The 23,559-nt window shown below is 46.1% G+C and overlaps 1 protein-coding gene across 4 annotated transcripts; it reads right to left on the bottom strand.

Annotated features, from left to right (window-relative positions):
- Positions 1 to 1,310: 1,310 nt before the first annotated feature.
- On the bottom strand, positions 1,311 to 23,320 carry LOC144100956 (putative RNA-binding protein Luc7-like 1). 4 transcript variants are annotated; one of them, XM_077633895.1, is made up of 10 exons: positions 23,146 to 23,311; positions 18,069 to 18,141; positions 14,027 to 14,121; positions 11,806 to 11,904; positions 11,045 to 11,155; positions 10,375 to 10,566; positions 8,786 to 9,105; positions 7,661 to 7,813; positions 5,057 to 5,136; positions 1,311 to 1,629 (listed from the first exon to the last, which is right to left on the bottom strand). In XM_077633895.1, the coding sequence occupies exons 4-9, from the start codon at positions 11,899 to 11,901 to the stop codon at positions 5,073 to 5,075; spliced, it is 936 nt and encodes a 311-aa protein (XP_077490021.1). In that variant the 5' UTR covers positions 11,902 to 11,904; positions 14,027 to 14,121; positions 18,069 to 18,141; positions 23,146 to 23,311; the 3' UTR covers positions 1,311 to 1,629; positions 5,057 to 5,072. The 4 variants fall into 4 exon arrangements, with proteins under 4 accessions (XP_077490021.1, XP_077490020.1, XP_077490019.1 ...); XM_077633894.1 differs by having other exon boundaries at positions 15,954 to 18,141; XM_077633893.1 differs by having other exon boundaries at positions 15,611 to 18,141.
- Positions 23,321 to 23,559: the final 239 nt, after the last annotated feature.

Raw genomic sequence — 23,559 nt, forward strand, 5'->3', positions numbered from 1 at the left:
AACCAACTTGCTAGTAAGCACTTCTCAGCTGTATTCTATTGTACTACACGGGTGACAATGTCATGTCGAAAAAAAGCACTCTTCTAACTCAAAAAAACGTATTTTCCCCACTAGGGGTATGTGTACAAATGCGAGTGGCTTGAACAGGGTGTGTAGTTTGGTTTAAATAACAGCAAATGCTGTTGCCACTGCAATGGTTAATCGCACTGGTTTTGCACAAACCTCACTGCCTTTAATGCAAACACAGCCACCTTTTCAGACCTCAAACATTTCAATATATAACAGTTTGCACAAAAGTAAATTTATGAAATTTATCAGACAAAAACTGTGCGGCAAGGACTATTTTCTTACAGTTCCATAACTGCTCACGCGTGGAGTGCTCCAAAATGACAGCTTCCACGGCATCCTTCACGCTGCAAGTCCAATTTGTTTTAGGGGTATCCCCCAAGATGTAATTTGCAATAAGAGAGTATACTCATTAGCATACACCGAAGTGCAGCCACATGGCTATGAAGAAACTAAACAGCCTTCACAGAATCTTCAAAGTTCATGAAATATTAGTCGTGGTCCGGGGTTCGAGCCCGGGACCTCCACTTCACCGGGCAATCACTACCAACTGAACCAGGAAGGCTAGCAGATGGTAGCGCGAGAGCGAATTGGTTAACTCAAAGCAGAAACTACTAGTAAAGTCCTTTGTGTTTCAGGGGAATCCTCACCTTGGCGGAGAGTAAAGCACCACATAGATAGAAGCTAGCGAGACGAGCGCTGGCACAGCAAAGATACAGAAGAAAATACCGGCGACATGATGGTCAGCGTAAAAAAAACCCAGCTGGTGCAAAGCTCAGAAAAAACAAACTATACGATAAGACTTATTTTTAGAGACTGGGTCTCCCTGCTATCATCATCATGCTGCGCGTTAAGCTCGCGTCAAGGTGTGGGCAATACTGCATTATGCAGTTTAGGTTTGAAGGAGGCTATTTGTACAATCCACTTGCAGTGCAGCTCATACATCGACATGGCCAAATTTACTGGGGCGAGACTTGTACCATGCAATGCCCCACATTTCGATGGGCATTGGCAGAGACCATGCTGGCAATCCCAATCAACAGGTAAAGTGCAGTTTCAGTCGAAATGATGCGGCAAGAAAGACTGGTAATGTGTAGCCGTGCAGAGGTTGCTTCTGCACTTGGAACTCCAGCCAGAGTGCACCGAAGTGGCACTTAGTGAACACTGAGAACACAGACCAGGTTCCAACCCACCAGAGGGAAAGGAGTTTGAAAGTGTCACAAGACATGACAGAAAGCTTCTACTGTTCTCCCAAATTTTTTTTTATTTTCAATCACTCGTAATGTGTCCAGTTTGAAAACAAAAGAAAAATGGGGGGAAAGCACATACCGTGCAGTTTGCATGAGTGGAGTCTCGACAGTTTGGCATGCAGAAAGAAAGCAAAAGAGGGCACACGGCGCCACCTCTGCAAGGAACCGGAAATGTCGCCAAGAAAGGCAAAGAGAGAGACAGCGGGTTTGCTGACCAAACAGCACTGTTGTATATACAAAAAAGGTTGACAGTGAGAGAGATACAGCCTCTGCAATGACACAGGATTCCTCTGTCGCCATCTTCCTTGAACAGCTGCAAAAGTGGGGGGGAAAAAAATAAAATAAAAATTAGTAAGGGCACAGATTTCTCTCGGCTCACATGCTAGGATAGTTGTTTTCAGTGAGCAGTGTTTTTCAGCTCGAAGCAAATAAAAAAAAATAGTAACGTATTTCTATTCTAACACGTACTCTACTGCAATGCGCATCCATTTTTCAAGGTTGGAAAAAAAAGGGCATTGACCAATTGTAACGTGCATTAGGCCACCCGGCTGCCACTTACCTCCGTACACCAGATCACCTTATTTTAAGGGGGGACACGGGTCTTTGGCACCAAAAAATGACCAAAAAGTCGAATTTTCGAAAATGGCATTTTCGGAATCTACAACTATTAATCTCCAGTTTCACAAACTTTTGTCTCCCAGAAATCAATATTTTTGCCGTATTACGAAATGTAAATCACCGCGTCACCTGATTTTGTGCATGAGCAGACGATAAAAACGGTGCATTTTCTACTCCCCGGAACGCTCGTCTCAGCGCGCCGATCGCAGCCATCTTGGTCTCGTTTGAAAGAAGACTCTCTACGCTTCAATTTCCCGCCGCTTGTGCTTGCATGCCCTGAATGGCCGCGGAGAAAAAGAAGCACAAACAACAAAGAAAGCGCGAGGTCCGATTCGCTGATATGAGCACGTGACTGAAACGAGCCCTCCCATTGGCGGATTCTCGCATGCTTCGTCTGCTAGGCTTGCTGCTGGTCGCTGGCAGACGCGTCCCCGGCGCCATTTTGTTGAAAGAAGCGAGACCGACGCACAACGATGTCGCCGATTAAATTCCACTCGCGGCACAAGTTCGGTCAGAGGAAAAGAAATAAGCGAATCAACAACCTTCCTTCACGTCCTGCATCATCGGAAAGCACCGATAATGCGCAAGAGCCAGCGGCCGGTGAAGCGGCGTCAGCGGACGTCGAAGTAAGCCTAACGAGCTCGGCGACAGCTACGCACAGCGGCCGCATACGCTGCGACACCAGGATGCTACAGCGTTCGGAATTGCTCGAAATCGAAGGGAAAGCTAAAGAAAAGCTACAAGCTCTCGATTCGACTTCAGCAACGCAGAGGAAACAGGATTTCATCGGCAACTGCGACGATCGCCCGCTTCGAGACGCCAACGGCAGTGTACACGATACTGCGTTCACTATTGTGAATCTGGAATCTTTCACCGAACTGCTGAGTGCCGTCAAGTGCAAGGTGTGTGGCGGAAACGTGGACGTTTCTAAAGGTGATCGTGAATACGGTTTAGCCGTGAGGCTCGCTCTCTTGTGCGTGAACTGCGGCGAGATTTCATCTGCGTGGAGTTCGCCGCGCGCTCAAGGGATCCAAAAAATAAGTCCATTTACTGTTAATATTCTTGCTGCACGGGCAATGCAAAGTACGGGAAATCGGCAAACCGCACTGAACGATGTCTTTGCAGTAATGAATATCTCCCATAGAGGGCTTCACAGCAAAACCTGGCAAGGTTACATGAAAAACAAGCTGACGCCCGCGACAACACGCGCAGCCGAAAAAGTGATGATGGACAGCGCCCGTTCCGTTCGCGAGCTCTACACAGAGTTGCACTTGGACAACCCTGGAAATATCGCTGTCTCGTTCGACGGTTCGTGGATGACCCGGGGTCATTCATCGCACATCGGCGTGGCCGCAGTGATTGAGCTGTTCACTGGACTTGTACTAGACTATGTTGTGTTCAGCAACTTCTGTGCGGGGTGCAAGCGCGGGCCTACGGAAAGTGACCCATCGTATGAGGCATGGAAGAGCAGCCACAGGTGTCAGAAAAACACGGAAAAAAAATCTGGCGAAATGGAAGTGCAGGCTGCACTTGTCACGTTTCAAAGGTCATTAGAGAAACATGGCCTTCGATACACGACAGTTTTGTGTGATGGAGATAGCCGCACATTTCTGGCACTGCAGGAGGCTGATGTGTATGGTTTTATAAAAGTGCAGAAAGAGGACTGCACAAACCATGTGCAAAAGCGCATGGGCACGGCCCTGCGCAATGTGATTGCTAAGCACAAAGGCGAGGGAACAGAGAGCCTCAGTGGCAAAGGCAAGCTCACGGGCGACCTTGTGAACAAGTTGACTGCATACTACAGCTGGGCTCTGAAGTCTCACACCGGAGATGTCGAAGCAATGCAGCAGGCAGTGATGGCCACGTATCACCACGTTACATCAAATGATAATGTGTCAAATCACAGCCTGTGCCCAACGGGCCCAAGCTCATGGTGCCGCCAAAATGCTGCCGCAGCAAAGGGAGAGCCCACTCCGAAGCACAGATATAGCTTGCCATTGCATGTGTGCAAGGCACTATTGCCAATATATCAGCGCTTGGCAGACCGAAAGCTGCTGGAGCGTTGCCAGCGAGGAAAAACTCAAAACAGCAACGAGAGTTTGCACTCGCTAATATGGTCACTGGCACCAAAGGAGCGCCATGCATCATTATTTGCGGTTCAAGCCGCTGTTGCAGAGGCTGTTGTCCGTTTTAATGCAGGCAGTCTTCAAGCGTCTTCCCAAATACTCAGCGAGCTGGACATTAACCTTGGCCTAAGTAACAGGAAGAGGATGGCTGAGAAGGATAGGCAACGAACAACCGAGTCTATGCGCAAACGGGCCTCTTCTGCAAGTGTGCAACGGGCACTGCAAAAGCGGCACTCTACCCACAAGCAGCAGTCAGACTACATGCCTGGTGCTTATTAGCCCCCAGGAAATATAAATATGCAGATATCATCATGAATATTCAATAAATTGTGGCCCATTTGGGTTTTTCTCATTTTTCTCAATTTGCAAATTTTTGCCACCCAGCTGTTTTGGGACAATGATATCTCTGCATCTAGAGCAGATAGAGATATAATTTCTTTTGCTAAAGGAAGCTTAAGGCGCAGGGGTTGCAATGTTCAAGACAGAATTCCCCTATCAGGCTTCAAAAATTAATGATTTTGCAAACTTTTGAATGCTTGACAAGCACATTTTGAACGTTGATGTTCAAAGTTTCATTAAATTACACACATGGATAAAATGGAAAAACTGCCTTGAACATTGCATTCTCTATTCATTAGGCTATGTAGCCATGTTTAAAAAATTAATTTTTGCCGAGCCATTTTCATTGTAGTGAGGTTCTAATTAATGACTAATTAATGTGATGTAACTTGGGTAATAACTAGCTTAGAAAAAAAAGAAAGGCATATTTGAAATCAGCACAAAAAACTGGGCAATGTAGTTAAATTTCATTATTATTGGCATAGAAATAATGAAAATAGCTTTAAGACCAGTGTCCCCCCTTAAAAAAGCGTTTGTTTTCTTTCACCAATTCCTTCGAACCCTCGTAAGCAGTGGCAGCACACCAAGGTGCTGCGCTCTGATACCCAGTTTGAGAGCCCCAGCTCTAGGAAGCAAGGCAAGGTTCACTGAACTCACCGCATGACTGCACACTTCACTTCTCCAGTCTGTGGTTCTCCTCACTATCTTCCCGCTCTTGTCTTCTATCTCGCGAACTCCTGCAAGCAACGGGAGAGAGACTCCAAGAATGAACCCACCCGCAACCACTGAAATCATGCAGACACATTACTTCAATGAAAAAAGTGACAGATAACGTAAAACCTTGTTAACGCTGCGGCCTTGATGCCAGGAAAAAGGGTGAACAGATATGGCACCGCAGGAAGTAGTCTTATAACTTCATTTCACCGAACACAGTGTGCCAGTCTCATGCTTTCTGTGAAAAACCCAAGTTCTACAACCACGTTTATAACAAATGTTCAACAACATGAAATAAATCAGCAGTGAAAAACACAAGCACTATGAAACACTGTGGGCGGCCTTTCTTGAGGTGCAGTGATTCCATGGCCACTTCGTTTAGTGCTGTTTCTCTCAGAATGTTTTTTTTTTTTCATTCACAAAGTAGCCTGAGCAATGTCTTTTCCACGATGACCCCTTGAGTTTATTTAAGATGCACAACCTCTTAGAGCCTGTCATACTTCTACCCAGTCTTTCAATATTAGTCACGTCACCCAACATCAATAGCAGTGCCTGCAGATTTTTTTGAGCGCCCAAGCTCACAGCTGTTTCTCCTGTTGCGTGTGCAGCACCATCTGCCGAGGGATTTCTGTCGCATTTCTGTTTATTTTCCCCCAAAGGGAAGCACAAAATCAGCTGGTTAGTTTCAGCACTATGACCAATCGAAGCAAAGCCTCCAACACTCACGTTTTACGACATCAACTCCTGTGAGTTCAGCAGCAATCAGGCAATTATGTGGAGACAATTATGAGGAGATCATTCAATGACTTGAGCGATGCTAAAGCATTCACAACAAACATGCAAACCAACATAACATCCAATAACCCATTGTCCCATCTGTCATAAATGTGAATTGTAAGCATCTGATATAACCACCTCCTTTAGTACAAACCAAATACAGTAGAACCCCGCTGTTACGTTCCTTACTGCTGTGTTTTCCAGGCTGCTACGTCGTTTTCATCCGGTCCCGGCATAGCTTCCATAGGATCCAATGTACAAGGAACCCCGTTGTTACGTAGTAGCTGTGAAAACGTTCCCGCATGATACGTCACAACTTAGCACCCCGAACACGCCTGGGCTGAAGTAGGAAATCCGCTGCAACCGCCATTTTGACTTTTGGCGAGTTTTGGACGGGCTTGGCTATGGAACTGGCTGCAAGAAGCCGCATGCCAGTTCGAGAGGCTGCCACTAGGTGGCCATTCGTGAAAAGTGCTCTCACTTTTACGGTCGCCGCATGGTTGTTGAACGGGTCGACTCCTCTTCTATCATGCTATCGTCATTGTGCATTAAGCCTCGTGAACGTCGAACTTGTGCTTAGACGGCGTCGCGCAAGCGGAAGGCGCTTTCCCTTGAGGAAAAGCTGGACGCATTAAATGCAGTCGACAGGCAGCCAGCGCGGAAGAGAGTCGACATTGCCAAGGCCCTTGGTCTCCCACCCTCGATGCTTAACAGCATCATCTCGAAGCGTGCCGAGATAGAGGGGAATGCCGCGCTCTTCGGCCCGAAAGCAAAGCAGGCTCGTGGCAATAACGGCAAGCCACCATTCTGGATTTCTTTAAGTCCTAAGCGCACTCTGTGGAAATAAATTGTCTATAGTTGAAACTGCACATTTTGATTCATTTTCGGAGCTTTCCTCACTGTTGCGTTTTCCCGGCTGTTACGTTTTTTCTCCCCGGTCCGGTGAAAAACGTATGAACGGGGTTCCACTGTACAGCACTACAGTGTAATCCACTTATAACGATACCAGATATAACGATACATCACTTTGAACGATCAAATTCTTTAGATTTATCAATTCTCTCACTGCCCCTATGTAAAAATAAACCATATACAACGATACAATTATCAGAGAAATAACGGTTACAACGAAAGGATTCTAACCACCCGGAAGGTATTTACGGCCGAAATTTGTCTGAAAGTATAATAAAAAATAAAATACTTTGAAGCGAATGACGTAAAAACTCTGTGAACGGACCACGTGGTTAAATCTGTAGGGGAGCTTTGCAATGGGAAACAAGTGCTATCGTCGTCACAATCGGAGGGAGGTGCTTGCTTGGCGGCCGCCGCGCAACACTGTCTCACACAAACGTAGTTTAAGAGCCCGTTTGTGTGTTCGCGAACTGGGTACAAAGTGACATCGACCAAGCGCAAGATGGTATCGCTAAACCCCCCCCCCCCCCCCCACTTTTTGTTGAGATGATTGAGAATTTACTTTTCTTTTTAGGCGCTAGCTTTTCTTGGCACGTTCCCCGACTTCGCACTGTCCACAGCACAGACCATGACCACAAGAACTGAAGAGTAGACACTAATCAAAGCACACAGAAATGGGCTGCCATTGTGTTCCCGCTCTTTCCACTATAGTCCTCAAGCAATCGAGCACAAACCAACCAGTACACAAACCCAAGCAGCACAGAAAATCGGCCCCAGGTCTCAGCCAAAGTATTTCCAATACTGGGCCGATTTCCTGTGCTACTTGGGAAGTTGAACCGGGAACGACCCACTACTTGCCTCCGTTCACGAGAAGACCGCCTGTGGCGACTGTCGCGGCGGGAATGGTCTCGGCTTCGGTCACGTTTGCGGTCTCTCGAAGAGCCCCGGGAGTGACGTGACGAACCCCGTGACCCAGATCGGCTGCGGCGGTGGTGGTCCCGTGATCGTGACCTGTGCAACAACGACCAAACAATGCGGGGGGGCGCTCAACAACTTGCAAGTTTGAAAAAGGCAACCAAAACCACACACAACCAAATAACGCATGCTAACTAAGCACACCAATTTGGTTATGCTTCTCATCCTTTCCAAATTTCCAAGAAGTGGGATTTGCTCTTGGGTTTTGCAGCGCAGCTTGTAAAGCGACCCTTAAATTTCGAACCTCTGGAGCGCAAGAACTTTTCTCCCCACTGATTCACGGCTTAGATGAGCCTGGGCTGCTGCTACTAGAGCTCCAATGAGCAGCTAGGACTAAACCTGGCAGCGTAGAGATCACTACATAAACAGAGACAGGCGTGACAAGCAAGAAACAAAGAATTATATTTCTATCCTGAGAGATATGCTTGCAGCAGGCCCACTAGCCTGCCAAACAGGTTGAGCTGAGAACACGTAAAAATGACATGTTTGTTACTATTATAGCACAATATGCATTTCTAAGCATATAGTAGAGTACAGAGTGTTCCTCCAGCCAGGCCCAACAGGCAAACTGCCTTCCAAGTGGATTAACAGTTCACTTCTCACTGTGCCAACTACGAGTAGAAATTGACAATTTTTGTTTTCCAAAAAAAAACTGTTAGTATAATAATAGCTAACATTACATATTTGGCATCGACATTTATGTTACTTAAAAAAAATATATCAACAGATAAAGATCAAATGCCTCTGCATGTCATGTGTGTCTTTCCATTGCACCGTCATAAAGCAAAAGTAAACATAACTGGGGCTGTAAATATTTATAATTCATATTAAAGTGCTCAAAGGTAAGAGGGACAGCTGCGCTGCGCTTGACTTAAATGTGGCAGGAAAGGAGCTGCTCTACAATCAACGCGATATGAGATGAAAGTTGCAGTGTTTGGCCCCTTTTCTTCGCCACGCGCATCTGGAGATGAGCACTTCGTGGACACTCAGTGAGTCCTGGTGACGTACCGACGCCGCACGGGCCGCTCTTCTGCGCCGCCGCGTCGGCCGATGGGACTCCGGCTTCGGCTACGGCTGTCCGGCCCGCCAGCTGATCGCCAGGCTGCAGCCCCACCCCGGGAAGCAGCCAGGCGGCGGTCTGCCTCGCGTTCGGTCATCTGGTCGGCGCGTGCCTTCTCGCGCTTGTCGGTGACTGTCTGCTTGAGCTGGGCCAGCTTCTCACGGATGGCGATGAAGCCAAGGTGCAGCTTGCCGCCAAAGTGGTCGGCCAGCCGCCGGTCGTTGTCGTGGATGCCCAGATAGGCCGAGCACACATCGCACACACGCAGCTGCAACGACAAAGACAAGGGACGGCGCATCAGCTTGGTGGCGAACAGAACTACGACCAGCCATTGCCTGAGGTGGGCTGATAGATGTCAATGGTAGGAATCCCAAACGCTGACATAAGCTTGCACACAGTGAAGAGATGGAAGAATGGCTGGATTGGGAGGAGCAAAGGCCGTCTAACCCTCTTCTGCCCTTAATTTATTTTATGAATTTGCGAGCCATGCTGGTGGACAGAGTTCACTACACTAACAATTTACTTGTCACTGTGCCAACTGCCAGCAGAAATTGACAACGTTCTGCAAATGAAATTGTTCGTATAATAGCTAACATTACATATATATTTTGGCATCGACAGTTATTAAAAAAAATATCAATTGATAGAGACAGAACACTTGTACAGGTCCCGTATTCTGACCTCTTTTCATTCAATTTCTAGAGCCCTAAAAGAATCATTTAATATCTACTGGATCTTGAACAGCTAATGTCCGAGATACATGCACACGCATCATAGACCCATGGTTTCTGTGCTAATTGCAAATTACAAGCATCAGACTATACTGTTCCTACCATACTCAACTAAGAGCTTTTAGCAATTAAATAGTTGCAACATTATTTTGCACACCTTGAACATATTGCACCTGTGTTTTAAGCTTGTTTGTTGTTTCCCTGATATTTAATTGCTTACTTTATTGTATTTTTTTTTCAAAGAATTTTCTTGATTCTATTGTTATTAATCTAAGCATTATGCATTATGAACTGCACAGTGAAATTTGCTTCGTTCATTTCTACTATGTAATGTTCAGTACAACATCTGTCCCACTTTGTTGGGTACATCGCAGCTGCCATCTATATCTAGCGTTCCTTAACGTAAGATACGTTAACGTATCTTAAGTTACGTATCTTACGTTACGTATCTTATGTTACGTACCTTAACGTACTCTCTTTCGGTGTATCATAATGGAAGTTTTTATAGTTGTATCGTATATATAAGTTGTAAGCCAAGCGAGGGTTTCGGAGGCCACGTAACCCTCCAGCCTGTGCTAGAAAATTAAGATTGACTGATTGTTATCTATCATCACTGCTAACTCCAATGCCTTTTGGCACTGGCAACGAATCCCTTCAAGACTGATCAGTGCCGACCAACGCATACTGCCTACTCCCCTTGTTGCTTGCTCAGGGCCTCGCAGCCGCTTTGGCAGATGCAATCAGAACACAGAGAAGAGCTTTGGCAAATTTTAGAAACTGGAAAAAGCAGGCTTTGTTCAGTTCACCTTTTGCTGTTGGTACGAGGAAGCCGGCATGGAGTTGCGGTAGTCCTGCTCTGCCTCAGCTTTCTTCCGCCGGATCTCCTCCACTTCCTCGAGGAGCTTGAGCGACTCCTCGACATTGCCGTCGGCACCCTTGGCCTCTGCTGCGGCCAGCTTCTTGCCCATGTTTTCCGCCAGCTCGTGCACACGGTTGAGCTGCAAAGAGTCAAAGGTCACACCACACATTTGTACTAAATGGGCCCAGTGTCACAGGTGACAACACTCTGCTACTGGCGTATGTTGCGTGTGCTGTGTGGTGCACACATTTTATAAAAAGATACATTGGGTTAGTTGGTGCACTATCAACAACTGAATATGCAGAGCTCAAAAAAAAACTGCGATAAGAAGGACGTGTGGTTCTTGTTTTCTCCGCATTTTTTTGCACTGCCATGTTCAGTATCTGTGGCAGACTCAAGGGACAATTTTGGCAGGCCAGCTTAATGCATAAAACAAGAATTTCCAACTGCACTAGGACAAAAATGCAGCCCTGAATCCAGCACCAACATTCTTCGCACTATGAGTGATACTAACATCACTGCCTTCATTGCAGAAAGCACAGCGTCCCGGTACCTTAGTAGATGGATGACTGCACCGGAGAGACATGTTCGATCAGTCAACCAATCGGCGGTCGTACCTTGAGTGTCACTTCTGCGCTTAGTTCCTCCTGGGTCTCTGCCAGCCGCCTCTTGGCCTGCTCCGTTCGCCGATCACACTCGCTGATGAAATTCTGAAGGTGCTCCATAGCCTGCCCATGACACAACACAAATAAAAGGCTTTTCTCAGAGGCACGGCAACAAACCCAAAGAAGTACAGACATTCGCATTTGTACCGGCAATTAAAACAAGTCCACAGCTAACTTCCTGCATTGCATTACACCACTGCTTTCAATAGCGGTCAATCCAAACGAACTTAAAAAGATAATAATGAAGCAAAAGATTTACACAGCCTTTTCTACAAAAACTTTTCACCTAAATGCAACTTATCAAATCAGAAGTCCTAGAAATGCAGACATACCGCATTATGTTTAGCTCTAAGTATGTAGAAAGTGTCCAGCTAAAACACACTAGGATCTAACTTAAGCCCTGAACCAATAACCAGTGCTAAAGGCAAGATGCAAGTGCTGGTACAAGAGCAAATCAAAAGGACTCACTATGTACAAGAAACTTACATCTTCCATATCAAATGCCTTAATATTTTGTGCACTGCTGATGAGGTGCAAACATGGAGTGGGGACCGATGGTACACTTGACTAATCACAATTTGAGGAACAGCAAATTTGGCCACTTCTCTCCAGATTGCCCTCTTCCTTTTATAAAGCAGCACAGAAAATAACCCCCCAATGTTCACCCGTGATTTCAGTACGTCAGCCTTTTCCAAACTAATGCCACAACTCACGTCCACGTCATAGAAGTAGTCCTTCTTCTTGGAGGCGTTCTCATAGTCAGCCCTCAAAGCCAAGTCGTGGATCTTTGGACAGTCACCCAAATCCATCCTCTGAAAATGAAGACACACACAGAACAGCCTCTTAGGATAGCCGCATGAAGCAATATGGCAAAGGTCAGATAAAGAGGCAGAGATGGACATGTAAAACTCCATATATATACATATATGATACATATAAACTCCATATGATACATATTACACAGCACTAGAATGCCACAGACAACTTAGAGTGACCCGCAAGTAGAGGGCACCGCATGATGTTTGGAAAAATAACTACGATATCAGATACATATTACACAGCACTGGAATGCCACAGACAACTTAGAGTGACCCGCAAGTAGAGGGCACCACCTGATGTTTGTAAAAATAACTACGATTTCAGATACATCGAGCTATAAGGGATCGCGAAATGTTCAAAACCGATATTTGACACCGATAATTCCATATATAAAAAATGGCAACGAACAGCTTACCTATAGCCTAGAAGCAGGAATACACTGCACTCACGCTTGTGACATGCTTCTTGCTGCGACGCGCCACCTTCTGGCATTCTGGTAGCGCAGCACTTGCTAGTCATCGGTAGGCCTAGCCTGCTTTGCATCAAAGCTGCACTCGACAGTGTTTTGGAACTATCCACTACCAATCACAAAAAGGTCTAATCCTGTTACCATCACTACTTGAATCTGATAATCGCTTATTAAAATTACGGTACAGTTGGTTTCCACAACGACAGCGGTGTCACACGTGGAAAACAAGAGCTAGAAACCAAAGGCTACTCCCAAGCATACCCGACGTTAACCTCATCATGCGATTTTACAGTGCTCACGCTGCCAGCAGGTGGCCAAGGCTGTTCAGCCTACCAATCTCAACATGAAAAGCGATCGCCGGAGCGCCGATAAGAGAAGTGCCACTAGCAGTGCGCACCGTACGACAGACTGAATGTTCCGGTGAATGGGAGTTCGATAAATGTGAACAATGGTGCTACGCTTTTTCACTGGATTTTGAAGGGAATATTCTGGCTGCTCACTACATAGGTGCAATAATTCGACATGTCCAGGATAAACTGCATTTCCTGTGCACATGCAGCGATAGTTTATCATGGGGCAGTCGAACTTGCTCGCGTCAATGGCAGGTTTCCACCGCAGTGCTTCTTCAGCAGCATCAGTCACCCAGTAAGCAAGCCAGCTCTTTTCCTATAATGTGCTCTCAATATGTTTGCAGGGGCGTGGAACCCACGAGTGTTAATTTATGGCTTCTGCAAGTGCGCTGTTTTGATGATCTTGCGCTCCCTTCTCACAAGTTGGCTGCGGTTTAGAGGAAGCCACGGGGGTCAGGTCACAGCTTTCACAAGTGCGCTTTGTCATGTTCCCCCAATACACTCCTTTCCATTACTTGTTTGCAGTCAAGTGAACTACAAGAACGAAGACGTCGAGAGAAAACGAGAAAACACCTCGAAAGACATATCACGACATTCAGTGCTTGGACTACACCAAGCAACAACGCTTGGGCCTGACCCACGTTGATGAGTCACCCTCCCGGAGCTTGCGAGACATGTGATGTCCCTGTCCCTACTCCCCCTCTCCCGTGAATAGGTCTTCACCCCAACTCGAACTAATAAAGATTATTCAACTCAACAATGACATGACAGCTTCCACAAGTGTGCTGCTCTTATGTTTCGCACTATGACCCAATAATATTAAATGAGGTGGAAGCTACGAGTGCGATTCGACAGGCTCAACAAGTGTGCCGTTTTCATGTTCCCCACTATGGTCCATCTCACAACTTATCTTTCTTCACGTGGAAGTGTGATGGGACAGGTTCTTTAAGTGTGCCGTTTTTATGTCCCCCCCTTATGGACCACTTGTGGAAGCCTTCATGTCACACTCACTGCTTCCGCTTCACTGCTCACATGTTGTGAGGTTCACTGCTCCCATCACAACTTGTGAGCAGTGAAGCGGAAGCAACAAGTGCAACATGGCGGCTTCCACAAGTGTTCTCAGCTCGCCTGCCCCCTTACCTTCCGCTCCACTGCAGACAAATTGTGATTTTGCACAGTGTTAATTACAATTCAGGGTTCTTGTAATAATACTGCTTGTGTAGTATGCCTTATAAAAAAGGTACATATAAAGGTGTGCAAAAAGCAAAGCACGTGCACTTGCTGTGAGAGACTTACTGTAGATGCGAGAATGTCGTGAGGGCAGCAGGCCAGGAGGAAGCTCTTGCACACCCGGGGGTCCGTAAAGTGCACCTTGTAGCGGTTGTTCTCGCCTACAACAAGAAAGCAGGATCGCAGCTGTGCGGTCGGGTCAACCACACACGAGCACACACACACTGAACACCCTACCCATTACCCATTATGCAATGTGCCCTCTTCACCTGTGCGCAACTGGAATGGGCCAGCCAACCTGCCCGCGCGATAACTACACTCACAAAGGACTCGAGCCAGAAAACTACCGCTGTTGATTGTGAGGAATAAAAACCTGCTAGCAATGCAGAAATAGAGTTGAATACTGCCTCTTCCTTTATCCCCAGAATATTCACACAATAACCTGCTGTGAGAACAAATCGCAGACCTAAGCAACAAACCAAGGAACTTCCAACATGCACCTCCTTTGATTGCAAAATGCAGCTTCTTCCAGAGCCAAGAAAAGCTCACAAAGATTGCTCGCACATAAGACACCTGTCACTTGCCAAAGCATATGGCAGTTTGTTGGCACTATTTCAACAATAGGTGTGATTTCAGTCGAACTGAATACACCCGTGCACAGCACTAGGAATGCCAAGCTATTTGAGGTCCATACTTAGCAACGAGCTACATCTTGCTAACCAGATGGATCACCAACACTACCTATTTAAGCTACCAAAGAAAAAAAAAGGGCCATTACACGCAGTGACAAATGTGTGAAAGGAAGCTTTAAGTGACTGAAGCATATTGAATACTGTTGCCTTGGGAAACGAAACAAGCTCTGCCATGGCTGCACAAAAAAGCAGCTATATACACTGGCAAGACTTTATGAGCTACACAAAACTCTTTCAAACTGAGGACAACTATCCGTGCTTGGCTTGACGAAAACCAAAGAAGTGCCAGAGGCCTCAAGATGCAGCGATGTTTTGTGGCCAAAATACTGTACAGACATGGTGGTTCTACTTCCCTATCATGTCAGAATGAACCATTGCTGTGAATGTCAAACAATGCCGAGAGACATCTATGAAGGCAGCACATTACTGGCAATGACACAAGGAAACAAGACCCTAGCACCAGACTGAACCAGATGTTAACAGCAAACCTACTGCTGACAACCCGCTAGAACTCCAGTGTGCATAGTGACGACTACAGAGGACGCTAAAAACTGAAACAAGAACCTTCTATAGCAGAAGTCCTACAGCCCTGCACATGCCACACCAGTAAATCTACAACCACTAAAATATTTCGAAAGGCACTGTGTTCGCTCAGTAATCTTCATCCACGAAATGACAATGATACGGTACTAGTACTTAGTACACTGAAGCCAAAAGGGAAAGCTTTGCCCCGTGGGGGCAAAGTGCGTTAATGAAACCAAGCATAACTGACGCCTTGAGACAACACTTCACAGTGTTCAGTCTCAGTCTTTATCTCCCCCAAACCCAACGCCCCAATCTCCCCTACAAAAAAATTTGTTCCATTGATTGGGCACTCAAACTACAAAATGACAATGGGTGTTACATTTTTTTTTCACACTCATAACCAAGCATTGCGATGATGCTCATGTTGGCTCACCACTTGCCGCAAACGGACGAAGCAAAGCACAGTAGTCCCTCCACGTCGGTGCCGTCGCATCTCGCCACATTTTGTTAACAGGCAAACGAGGAAAGGCAGATTGATATTGACACGTGCGGTGATCATGCTCACGGCTCAGCGGGTGACAACACACTCCGCGATGGCAAAAGGAATGAGACAGCAAGAAGCACCCCGCCGGACAGAAAAACAAAAACAAAAGAAAGGCAACAACAAACAGTAAGGGGAGAGAAGAAGAAAAAAAAAAGAAGAAAACTGTGCTTGTCCGGTGGAGTGCATTGACGTACCCAGAGCTGCTCGCCGTCCTCTCACATTAAAAACGTACCCAAAACCGGGGAGCTCCCCAAACACCGGCCACAGCGCTGCTTGAAACCCAATGCCACCACCTGCTCCTGTGTGTCCGCCGCCTCTTTTCCTTCCTTCCTCTCTCTCTCTCTCTTTCCTATGCCCTTTCGCAGAGAAAAGTGCAGCACACACACACACACAGTAAGAGGTGACACTATCCACTGGTGATGTTCAACAATAAACTTGGAATGCACGCCTCCCCCCCGCCTCACGTACGGGAGAGGGGGTGTGCGGTACGTCAAGCGAGCAGAACAAGAGAGGAGGAGTTGAGAGAAGGAATCTACGTACGAAACGTGTGCAGCTCCCCGACGATGACGACGACATGGTGGTTTTCAAAAAAAAAAAAAAATAGACACTTACGGCTCGAAGGGGGGAGGGACGGCGCCAAAGGCTCAAGTGTGTGGCACGGCTCACGAGTGAGGAGGAAGAGGAAGGAATTGCTGGCGGCCGCCGCTTCTGGCCGAAATGCAGACAACATGCGGGATAGAACCCCTCCCAAGCCCTGCAACCCGGCTCCCCGACTACCCCACCCTCTAGCAGCGAGCAGAGACTAACGCGCTAATCCGTAAACCTTAAGTCGACACTGCTGTTTTTGCAGGAACCTACAGCTGTACGTAATTAAACGGACACTAAAGGGAAACGTCAACAGAACATTCACATATGCTGAAATAACAAGTAACTCTCTGGGGATGATACCAGCCTTTTTTTCTGCCCAGAAAGGTGATTGCAGTGAAGACAGAATAGCAAAGGAACTTTCAGATTTAGACTTCCTCCCTTTTTTACAATCCACTGACATGGCAGCGGCGTTACGTCACATTTATGACATGTATGTCAGTGGAAAATAGCATAAAATGAATGAATACAAAACCACTATCCCCACCTATCGAATGGACCTTTGTTACAGCGTTTATCAATGGGCAGCGCTATCATACTGCCTTGCCATGACACTCGGTTATCACCGTTCATGCAATGGCGCTCTTGCCATCCTGAAAGAGTGCAAGTGACCTTAAGAGTGTGGGCCTGGCTTTCGTTTCTGAAGTTACGGTGCATGATGCCTGGATGGCACTGAGCCACACTTCTCATCCTTGTACTTCGACAGCACTCACCACACCGCATGCTTTCCTACTTCAATGGTCCCTGTCAAAATAGTACTGCACGTGACAGCGGTGAGCCAATCACGACCAGAGAATAATTTTAGTCCAATAGAACTTAGTATTCCCCTTTAGTGTCCCTTTAAGTTGTGTTGTTGGTCAGATGAAAAACAAACAAAAAGAAACTGCTGGATATTAATTACGTTTATGAAAAGCTAGGCCTCCAACAGGATGCTGCGATGATTAGTTTTGAAACTCCCACAGAAGGTTTCGAATGCAGGTTTAGGAATTCCACTGCAGGAACAAACAGTGGCTATCAGTACACAAGCCAACTAACTGTATCACTTAAGCTGTCACTGCTTCAGAAGTATGAGAAGCTTTCTTTACGCACACACTCAACACAACAGGTATCTGCCTCATGCATTCGTACATACCCATAAAGGCCACGCTAAAAAGTTATCCACCACGGTCAATTAACAATGAAGACAACAAGGGTGTTATTTTAGCAGGCTATTGCTGCAACAACTGTGTACTAGGTTAATTCTCGTTCTTAGCTTAGTAGCCTTGCTGAGCTAAACACAAAAGGTGCTTTGTCAATAAAAAAAATTATGTTGAAATCGTGCGCCTTCCACTACTGCTTTCACTGCTAAAGTGGTTTCTAGTATGTTCCAATGCTTATGAGTTATCAGTGTTAAGTAACAGCCTCACACATTTTAAACAGGACCTCACAAGCCTCCTGTCCCCAAGCATGTACACAGAAAACTCAAGGAAGGGAACTGCACTGACATCAGTTCATCAAAAATAGCTGCGATCTAAGAAAACGGCACACAGGACACCGCCCACAACTCTAGCATCTCCAACAATCAGCAGTGTCTCCACACTGGCAGGCGCCAGATGCTTGGTTTAACTCAAGGGGAGAGCAACCCCCTCCCCGAGCACAAATACATAAAGACATAGGTATATATATATATATGTATAGATATATCGGCAAGCCAAAGACTCACGCAAAGTACAGCACTGAACAACTACACTCTCCCGGTTCCAGGTCAAGAGACGGGCGTCTCTTTAGTGCTTCGCCTGGAAAAACACGGGAACAGACCTGTGTATAGCCCGGCAAAGCCCCGCACACGCACAGCCCCTTCCCACGCAATGCCTGCCTTTATTCGCACGCTGCGCCCCAGCTTTCTTCTTTTGCAGTAAGTGTGTACATTGCATGCAGCGTTGCCTGATTCAGTCCCTGCGACAGACACCTCCTGTGGCACCTTTATTTATTTATTTACCAGAAAGGCTGGTAGTTCACCCGGGCTAAAAGCTGTAATCAAACAGCTTGACGAGACCTGATCACGCTTGTATCAACAGTTGTGTGACCTGGTTTATTTAAAGGAGCATGGACACCTACCTTTTGGTTGCGTGTTTTCTTCTTTGAAATGATGCGCAAGGCATTATTATACAAGGATTACCATGTGATATTCTCGTATGACCACTGAAAAATTTATAATCGAATTTCTCTCTTGTGCTTTTTCAGTGTTGGTTTCAACACCTGAACGATGACTGTGGCGTCGAAGTGTACTTATAGGTCACGCGAGATGTGATCACTCCTTTTTAGTTTTAGTTCACTACAATGCTAAAAGCCAGCCTGCCTCAAGAGCCAGAATGACACCAAATGTAAAAGCAGAAATTATATTGCACTTTTGTCATGGCTCACGTTACCTATATTGTTCGGCTGTTGAAAGCGAAACTGAAACAGCATGACAGAAAAATTCGATTATAAATTATTTAGCAGTCCTAGGCAAATACCACATGGTGATTCATGCATAGTAGTGTCTTCTGCACCATTGTAGAATAGAAAACATGCCATGAAAATTAGGTGTCTATACTCCTTTAAAGACTATTTTGTAAACAATTATATTCATCCCGATTACTTCTAGCACTTTCTCCCATTTCCCTACGTCCATCCACGTGTTTTTCAATGTAAGAAACCATAAGTTCAAGTGCACCTTAGAAGCCACTGTTGAGCACAACTGATGTGTGCCCATTCATCCATGACAACATGCTGTTGTGATACAGAACACAAGACCTGACCCAGAGAGATGCGAAAACAAGAAACAGGCAAAAGAGGTGGGGCTAGGGTTGTCACACCCACACAAAGCTGCAGTCATCATCATCGCAGGCCTCTCCCATGTCTCTCCACTAACCCTGTACTTGGCCAGCTGTGTCCAACGTATCCCCATAAACTTCTTAATCTCATCAGCCCACTTAGCTTTCTGCCACCCCCTGCTACGCTTGCCTTCTCTTGCAACCCGCTCCATTACCCTGAAGGACAAGCGGTTATCTTGCCTTCCCATCACATGCCTTGCCCAAGCCCATACCTTCCTCTTGATTTCGACTAGGATGTCCTTAACCTGCATTTGTTCCCACACCCACTCCGCTTGCTTCCAGTCTCTTAACCTAACATCTATCGTAATCGCATATATGGCTATACCTGCCATAGTAAGGACCACTAAAATCCGCCACCAGCGAAACCAAAACGTCATCATTGTAAACTGAAGCTGAGGAAATAGTGCCACTGGCACCAAAATCCATAAATCTATATGAAGTAATAAAAAATTGATGCAACAAAGGATGCCAGTCTAATATGTGTATTCACTGATAACGGGGACCACAGCGTACAATGTCAACATTAATGCCAAACAGAAACAACTTTATACAGAAAAGGCTATCGAGTCCATTCAAGTCTGCATCATGGACACAGGGTCCATATCATCGTTCACTTCTTGATTTCATAAGATCAGCCCACCTTTTTTCATTTATTTAAGCATCTTACTCATCTCTCATTTCATAGTTTTTATGCCCTGAGGCAATAAACATCGCTTCAAAAAAAAAAAAGAAGTCTGCATCACTCTATAAAAATGACCAGGCAGAGAAATGATAGGAGAAACAACTTCTGAAGTTATCTTGATACCACCCGATATAAGGAGCCGCTTCGAGATGCAAATAAGGCACACTATTTTGTTTCCCAAAGGGTATTAGTCTTTCCCTACATCACACAGCGTACGGGCGCCTTGGTGTTTTGTCTCCATCGAAACGCGGCCGCCGCGGTCGAGTTCCGGTAACGCTGACCTACGGTCGTATTCCAGCAGACTTCCTAATTTCATACCTCCTCCTGAAAAACAGTCAACCCCTGCTAAGTTTTCCTCTTCTTGGAATGCACTCAGATTCCACTCCGCTACACCAAATGATTACCAGTAATTGTTTTCTGCATAACAAGGCCTGTCCCAGTTCTACACTTGATATCTGCCAGGGTGTCACTATTTTGAGTTTGTTCCCTATTTCACTATGCCCTCTTCAAGCTTGCCGTCTAAAGCCTTTCCTTTTCATGGCTTGCTGCGCTGTCCTTAGTTTCTCGCCAAGATTTTTCATTTGCCGTAATGTTGCAACCCAAAACACTTGGTACTGTCCAGGCACAACTGTTATACTTTTCCTTTTGCGGTAGAGGAAGCTCCAGTTGGTAACCTGACAGTGCTTGCAAAACGCCCCCTAGCCCATTCTTATTGTCCTCGTAACTGGTTTCCACATGACGAATCAGCGTTCACTAACTGGACCAGAAAGATGCATTCCCTTACATCAATGCATACCAAAATGCATTATGCATCGCTTATTCCTGACAAAGTCGACAACCAATCACCCTGAAAGAAGTAATATATTGGTCACACAGGCATCTCAAAGGCCTCTGCGAACCGGGTCCTCCTGTTCGAAGACGCACGGCATGAAGCTATACGGCCTTTCCTGTGAAAGGCATAGGAGAGAAAGGCTCTGAACTCCAGGGGGGGGGGGGGGGGTGCTGCAATTGCAGCACCACCCAGCATAGAAGGCTAAAAGCAAACAAGGCTCTAAGCAGCTTCCAACGGTTGAGAATATTCTGTAAATGCTAAAAGGATGCGTCTACCTTGACTTTTTTAAAAATGTGTGTCTATATTTTTTGATCAGGTCTCGAGAGAGTAAAACTGCAGCAGCAACAGCAAGTGCCCATGGTGGCCAGGATGGAAAACAAAATCTGCTGCTGCTATTCGTGGATACTGTCAACAGTTTCTTAACCCTTTGACACGCTACGTACACAATTGTGTATAGAGCAAACCCGCAGCTTTCCTTGAGAGTGATTGCACCTAGCAGCGATTTCTTTATTTCAGATGAATTTTGCATCTTTCACATTGTAAAGAGTGTGGTTTTTTATGCTATAATAGGGAATGAAATAAATAAAATTTCGCGAAACAGTGAGCACGGTAGCACGTCATCCACCATTTTTGTGAACACATATTTTGCCGCCAATAGTGATATTTTATTTTTTTTCACAATTTCAAGCATGATGTGCACATTTGAAATAGAAGTTATTGCCACGATCCTTCGGGTGTTTACTTGATTGGTCAGCGTTTCGATGTGACTATTTTCATTAATTATGACACTTTGTATGAAATTTTGCATATCCCTGAAGTAAAATAACTACTAGTATTTAGCACTGGAAAACTAACAAATGGTCTTTTTTAATGCCTGAATACACTATTTAGGCAGGAAAATGTTTCTTCTCAATGAAACAAAAAAATGGAGTTTCAAAGGGTTAAATGCAGGAGGTTTAAAGCAGATTTCCAAGCTCTGCAAATTAATAAAATACTGCACTTCAGTACTGAAACTTTCACTTCAGACACACTGTGCACAATGAACATTGGCGAGTTCCACCTTTAAGCTTCCCCATGTAGTGGCGATGCAAATTCCTTGGCTGGAATGAGACATATTTGATGAAAAGGCCTTCTGAAAAATGCTACGTGGGAGGGTCACAAGCACCCCCTCAACAAAAACAACTCCGTCTTTGGTGCACGATCGTGCTTTCAAAACCAGCAGATGTGAAGGTGTCTGTCGCAAGGCTGTACAATACAAGGGCATGGATGCGGGCTAGCTTAGTTTCGTTATCCATGCAGTTTCTACAGCGAAAACACGAACGGAATGACACAAAAGGATCTGCATTACAAGAACACACTTCGAGCTGAAATTTATTCACCATCAGCTGGCATTGGATCACGACCAGACTGTGAGGACAATTGGAAGCAACAGCTGTACGTCAACTTCCCGGGATATGTGCAGCAAATTTGCAGTTTACGCAGGCAAGCTTCAACAAATGTATGCTCTGCGCATGTTTTTACATACTCAGATATGACACACCTTTCTACGTTTATATACATTTTTTAGTAAATAAGAGTTGGTAGTCCGCGATGTCTATTCTCCACGTCGTTCAGTGTGTGTCATCGCTGCAGAAACGCTCTGTACATACAATACATGCAACGTAACGAGGTGCCCGCTAGAAACGAAACAAGCAGCCACAAACCCTGGCCCGACCGGCAAATGCCTCAGCGCACGGGGAAGTTAGAGGTCGATCAATCGTGACACCCAGTTTTCCTTTCCCCAGCCTGCCGTTTAGAGCCCGCGAAGAAAACACTAAACGCGCAAGCGGCGTGACTGCGCAGTCGAGTGAGCAATCCAGACAAAAAAAAAAAAGGCCGCGCAGTGAACAATGTGGATCGAAATCTTCCCCGACACGGAAAAAGCGCTGGCCGCCTCCGCGGCTGTGCAAACACTCCCGAGAAACGCTGATACAGCTACATTGAAAGCGCTACGGAGCAGTGGCTTCACGTTCAAAGCGAGGCGCCCAAGAAAGCTTCCTTTAGAAAGGAAACGAAAAGGAAGCCGGCTAGGAATAAAATCGCGCCTCGGGTGAACTAGGGCCTCGCAGATTTTTCAGGCCGCCGCAGCCATTGCAAAACTCGGCTCCGCGTTGCATTGCGTGAATTATTACTTCCGTTTTGTCGCAATTGAACGGTGACCGGATCGGTCTAGGCAATGAGCGTATGCGACATTTGTTAAGCAGCGTCTCGTCCAAAGCAGCAATCGTACCGCAGTCCACGTAAACGGCAACGCGAAGAGCGCAATGAAAAGGTGTGCCACCGCGGCAGTCTCCGCTGTTCAGAGGCCTGACGTTAACCGTCGCCTCAAAAACGGTTCGCACTTGGGAGAAAAAAAAAAGACGGCACTTACCATCGCGGCCGGTGCCCATTAGCTGGTCCAGCATTTGACGCATCTGTTCGTGAGCCGACATGGTGAGCTGCGAGACGAAGCTTTTTTTTGCTTGCAATACGTTAAAAAAGCTCTCGCCAACGCAGTACACGCAACGCGGACGACACACCACCGCGACACCAGAGACAAATGGCGTCGCTGGCGTCGCGCAGAGTTGCGAGCGAACGGCCACACCTTGGCGCTTGCAGCGCTGGTGGTAAAGTTGATGAGCCTTGAAACGGTACACTAGAAGCTAAATTTTTATATTTCTTGCAAAACACTTGTTTTTAGTTGCAAAAGCTTCAAATTATGATTCAGAAATAGCACTTCATATCGTTCATCTACATTCGTCACGCGAAGGTTACTGCATGCAGGTTAATTTACGAGCTTCCGCAT

The sequence above is a fragment of the Amblyomma americanum genome, chromosome 8 (genome assembly GCF_052857255.1).
Source record: "Amblyomma americanum isolate KBUSLIRL-KWMA chromosome 8, ASM5285725v1, whole genome shotgun sequence".
Classification (NCBI taxonomy): Eukaryota; Metazoa; Arthropoda; class Arachnida; order Ixodida; family Ixodidae; genus Amblyomma; species Amblyomma americanum.

Excerpts from the sequence above, each read along its gene's own strand:
- LOC144100956 (XM_077633893.1), bottom strand. The coding sequence starts at position 15,680 with ATGTGGCGAGATGCGACGGCACCGACGTGGAGGGACTACTGTGCTTTG. Across the intron at positions 11,156-11,805 it reads ACTACTTCTATGACGTGGAC|GCTATGGAGCACCTTCAGAA; the intron begins GTGAGTTGTGGC and ends TGTCATGGGCAG. Across the intron at positions 7,814-8,785 it reads GAGCGGCCCGTGCGGCGTCG|GTCACGATCACGGGACCACC; the intron begins GTACGTCACCAG and ends GTTGTTGCACAG.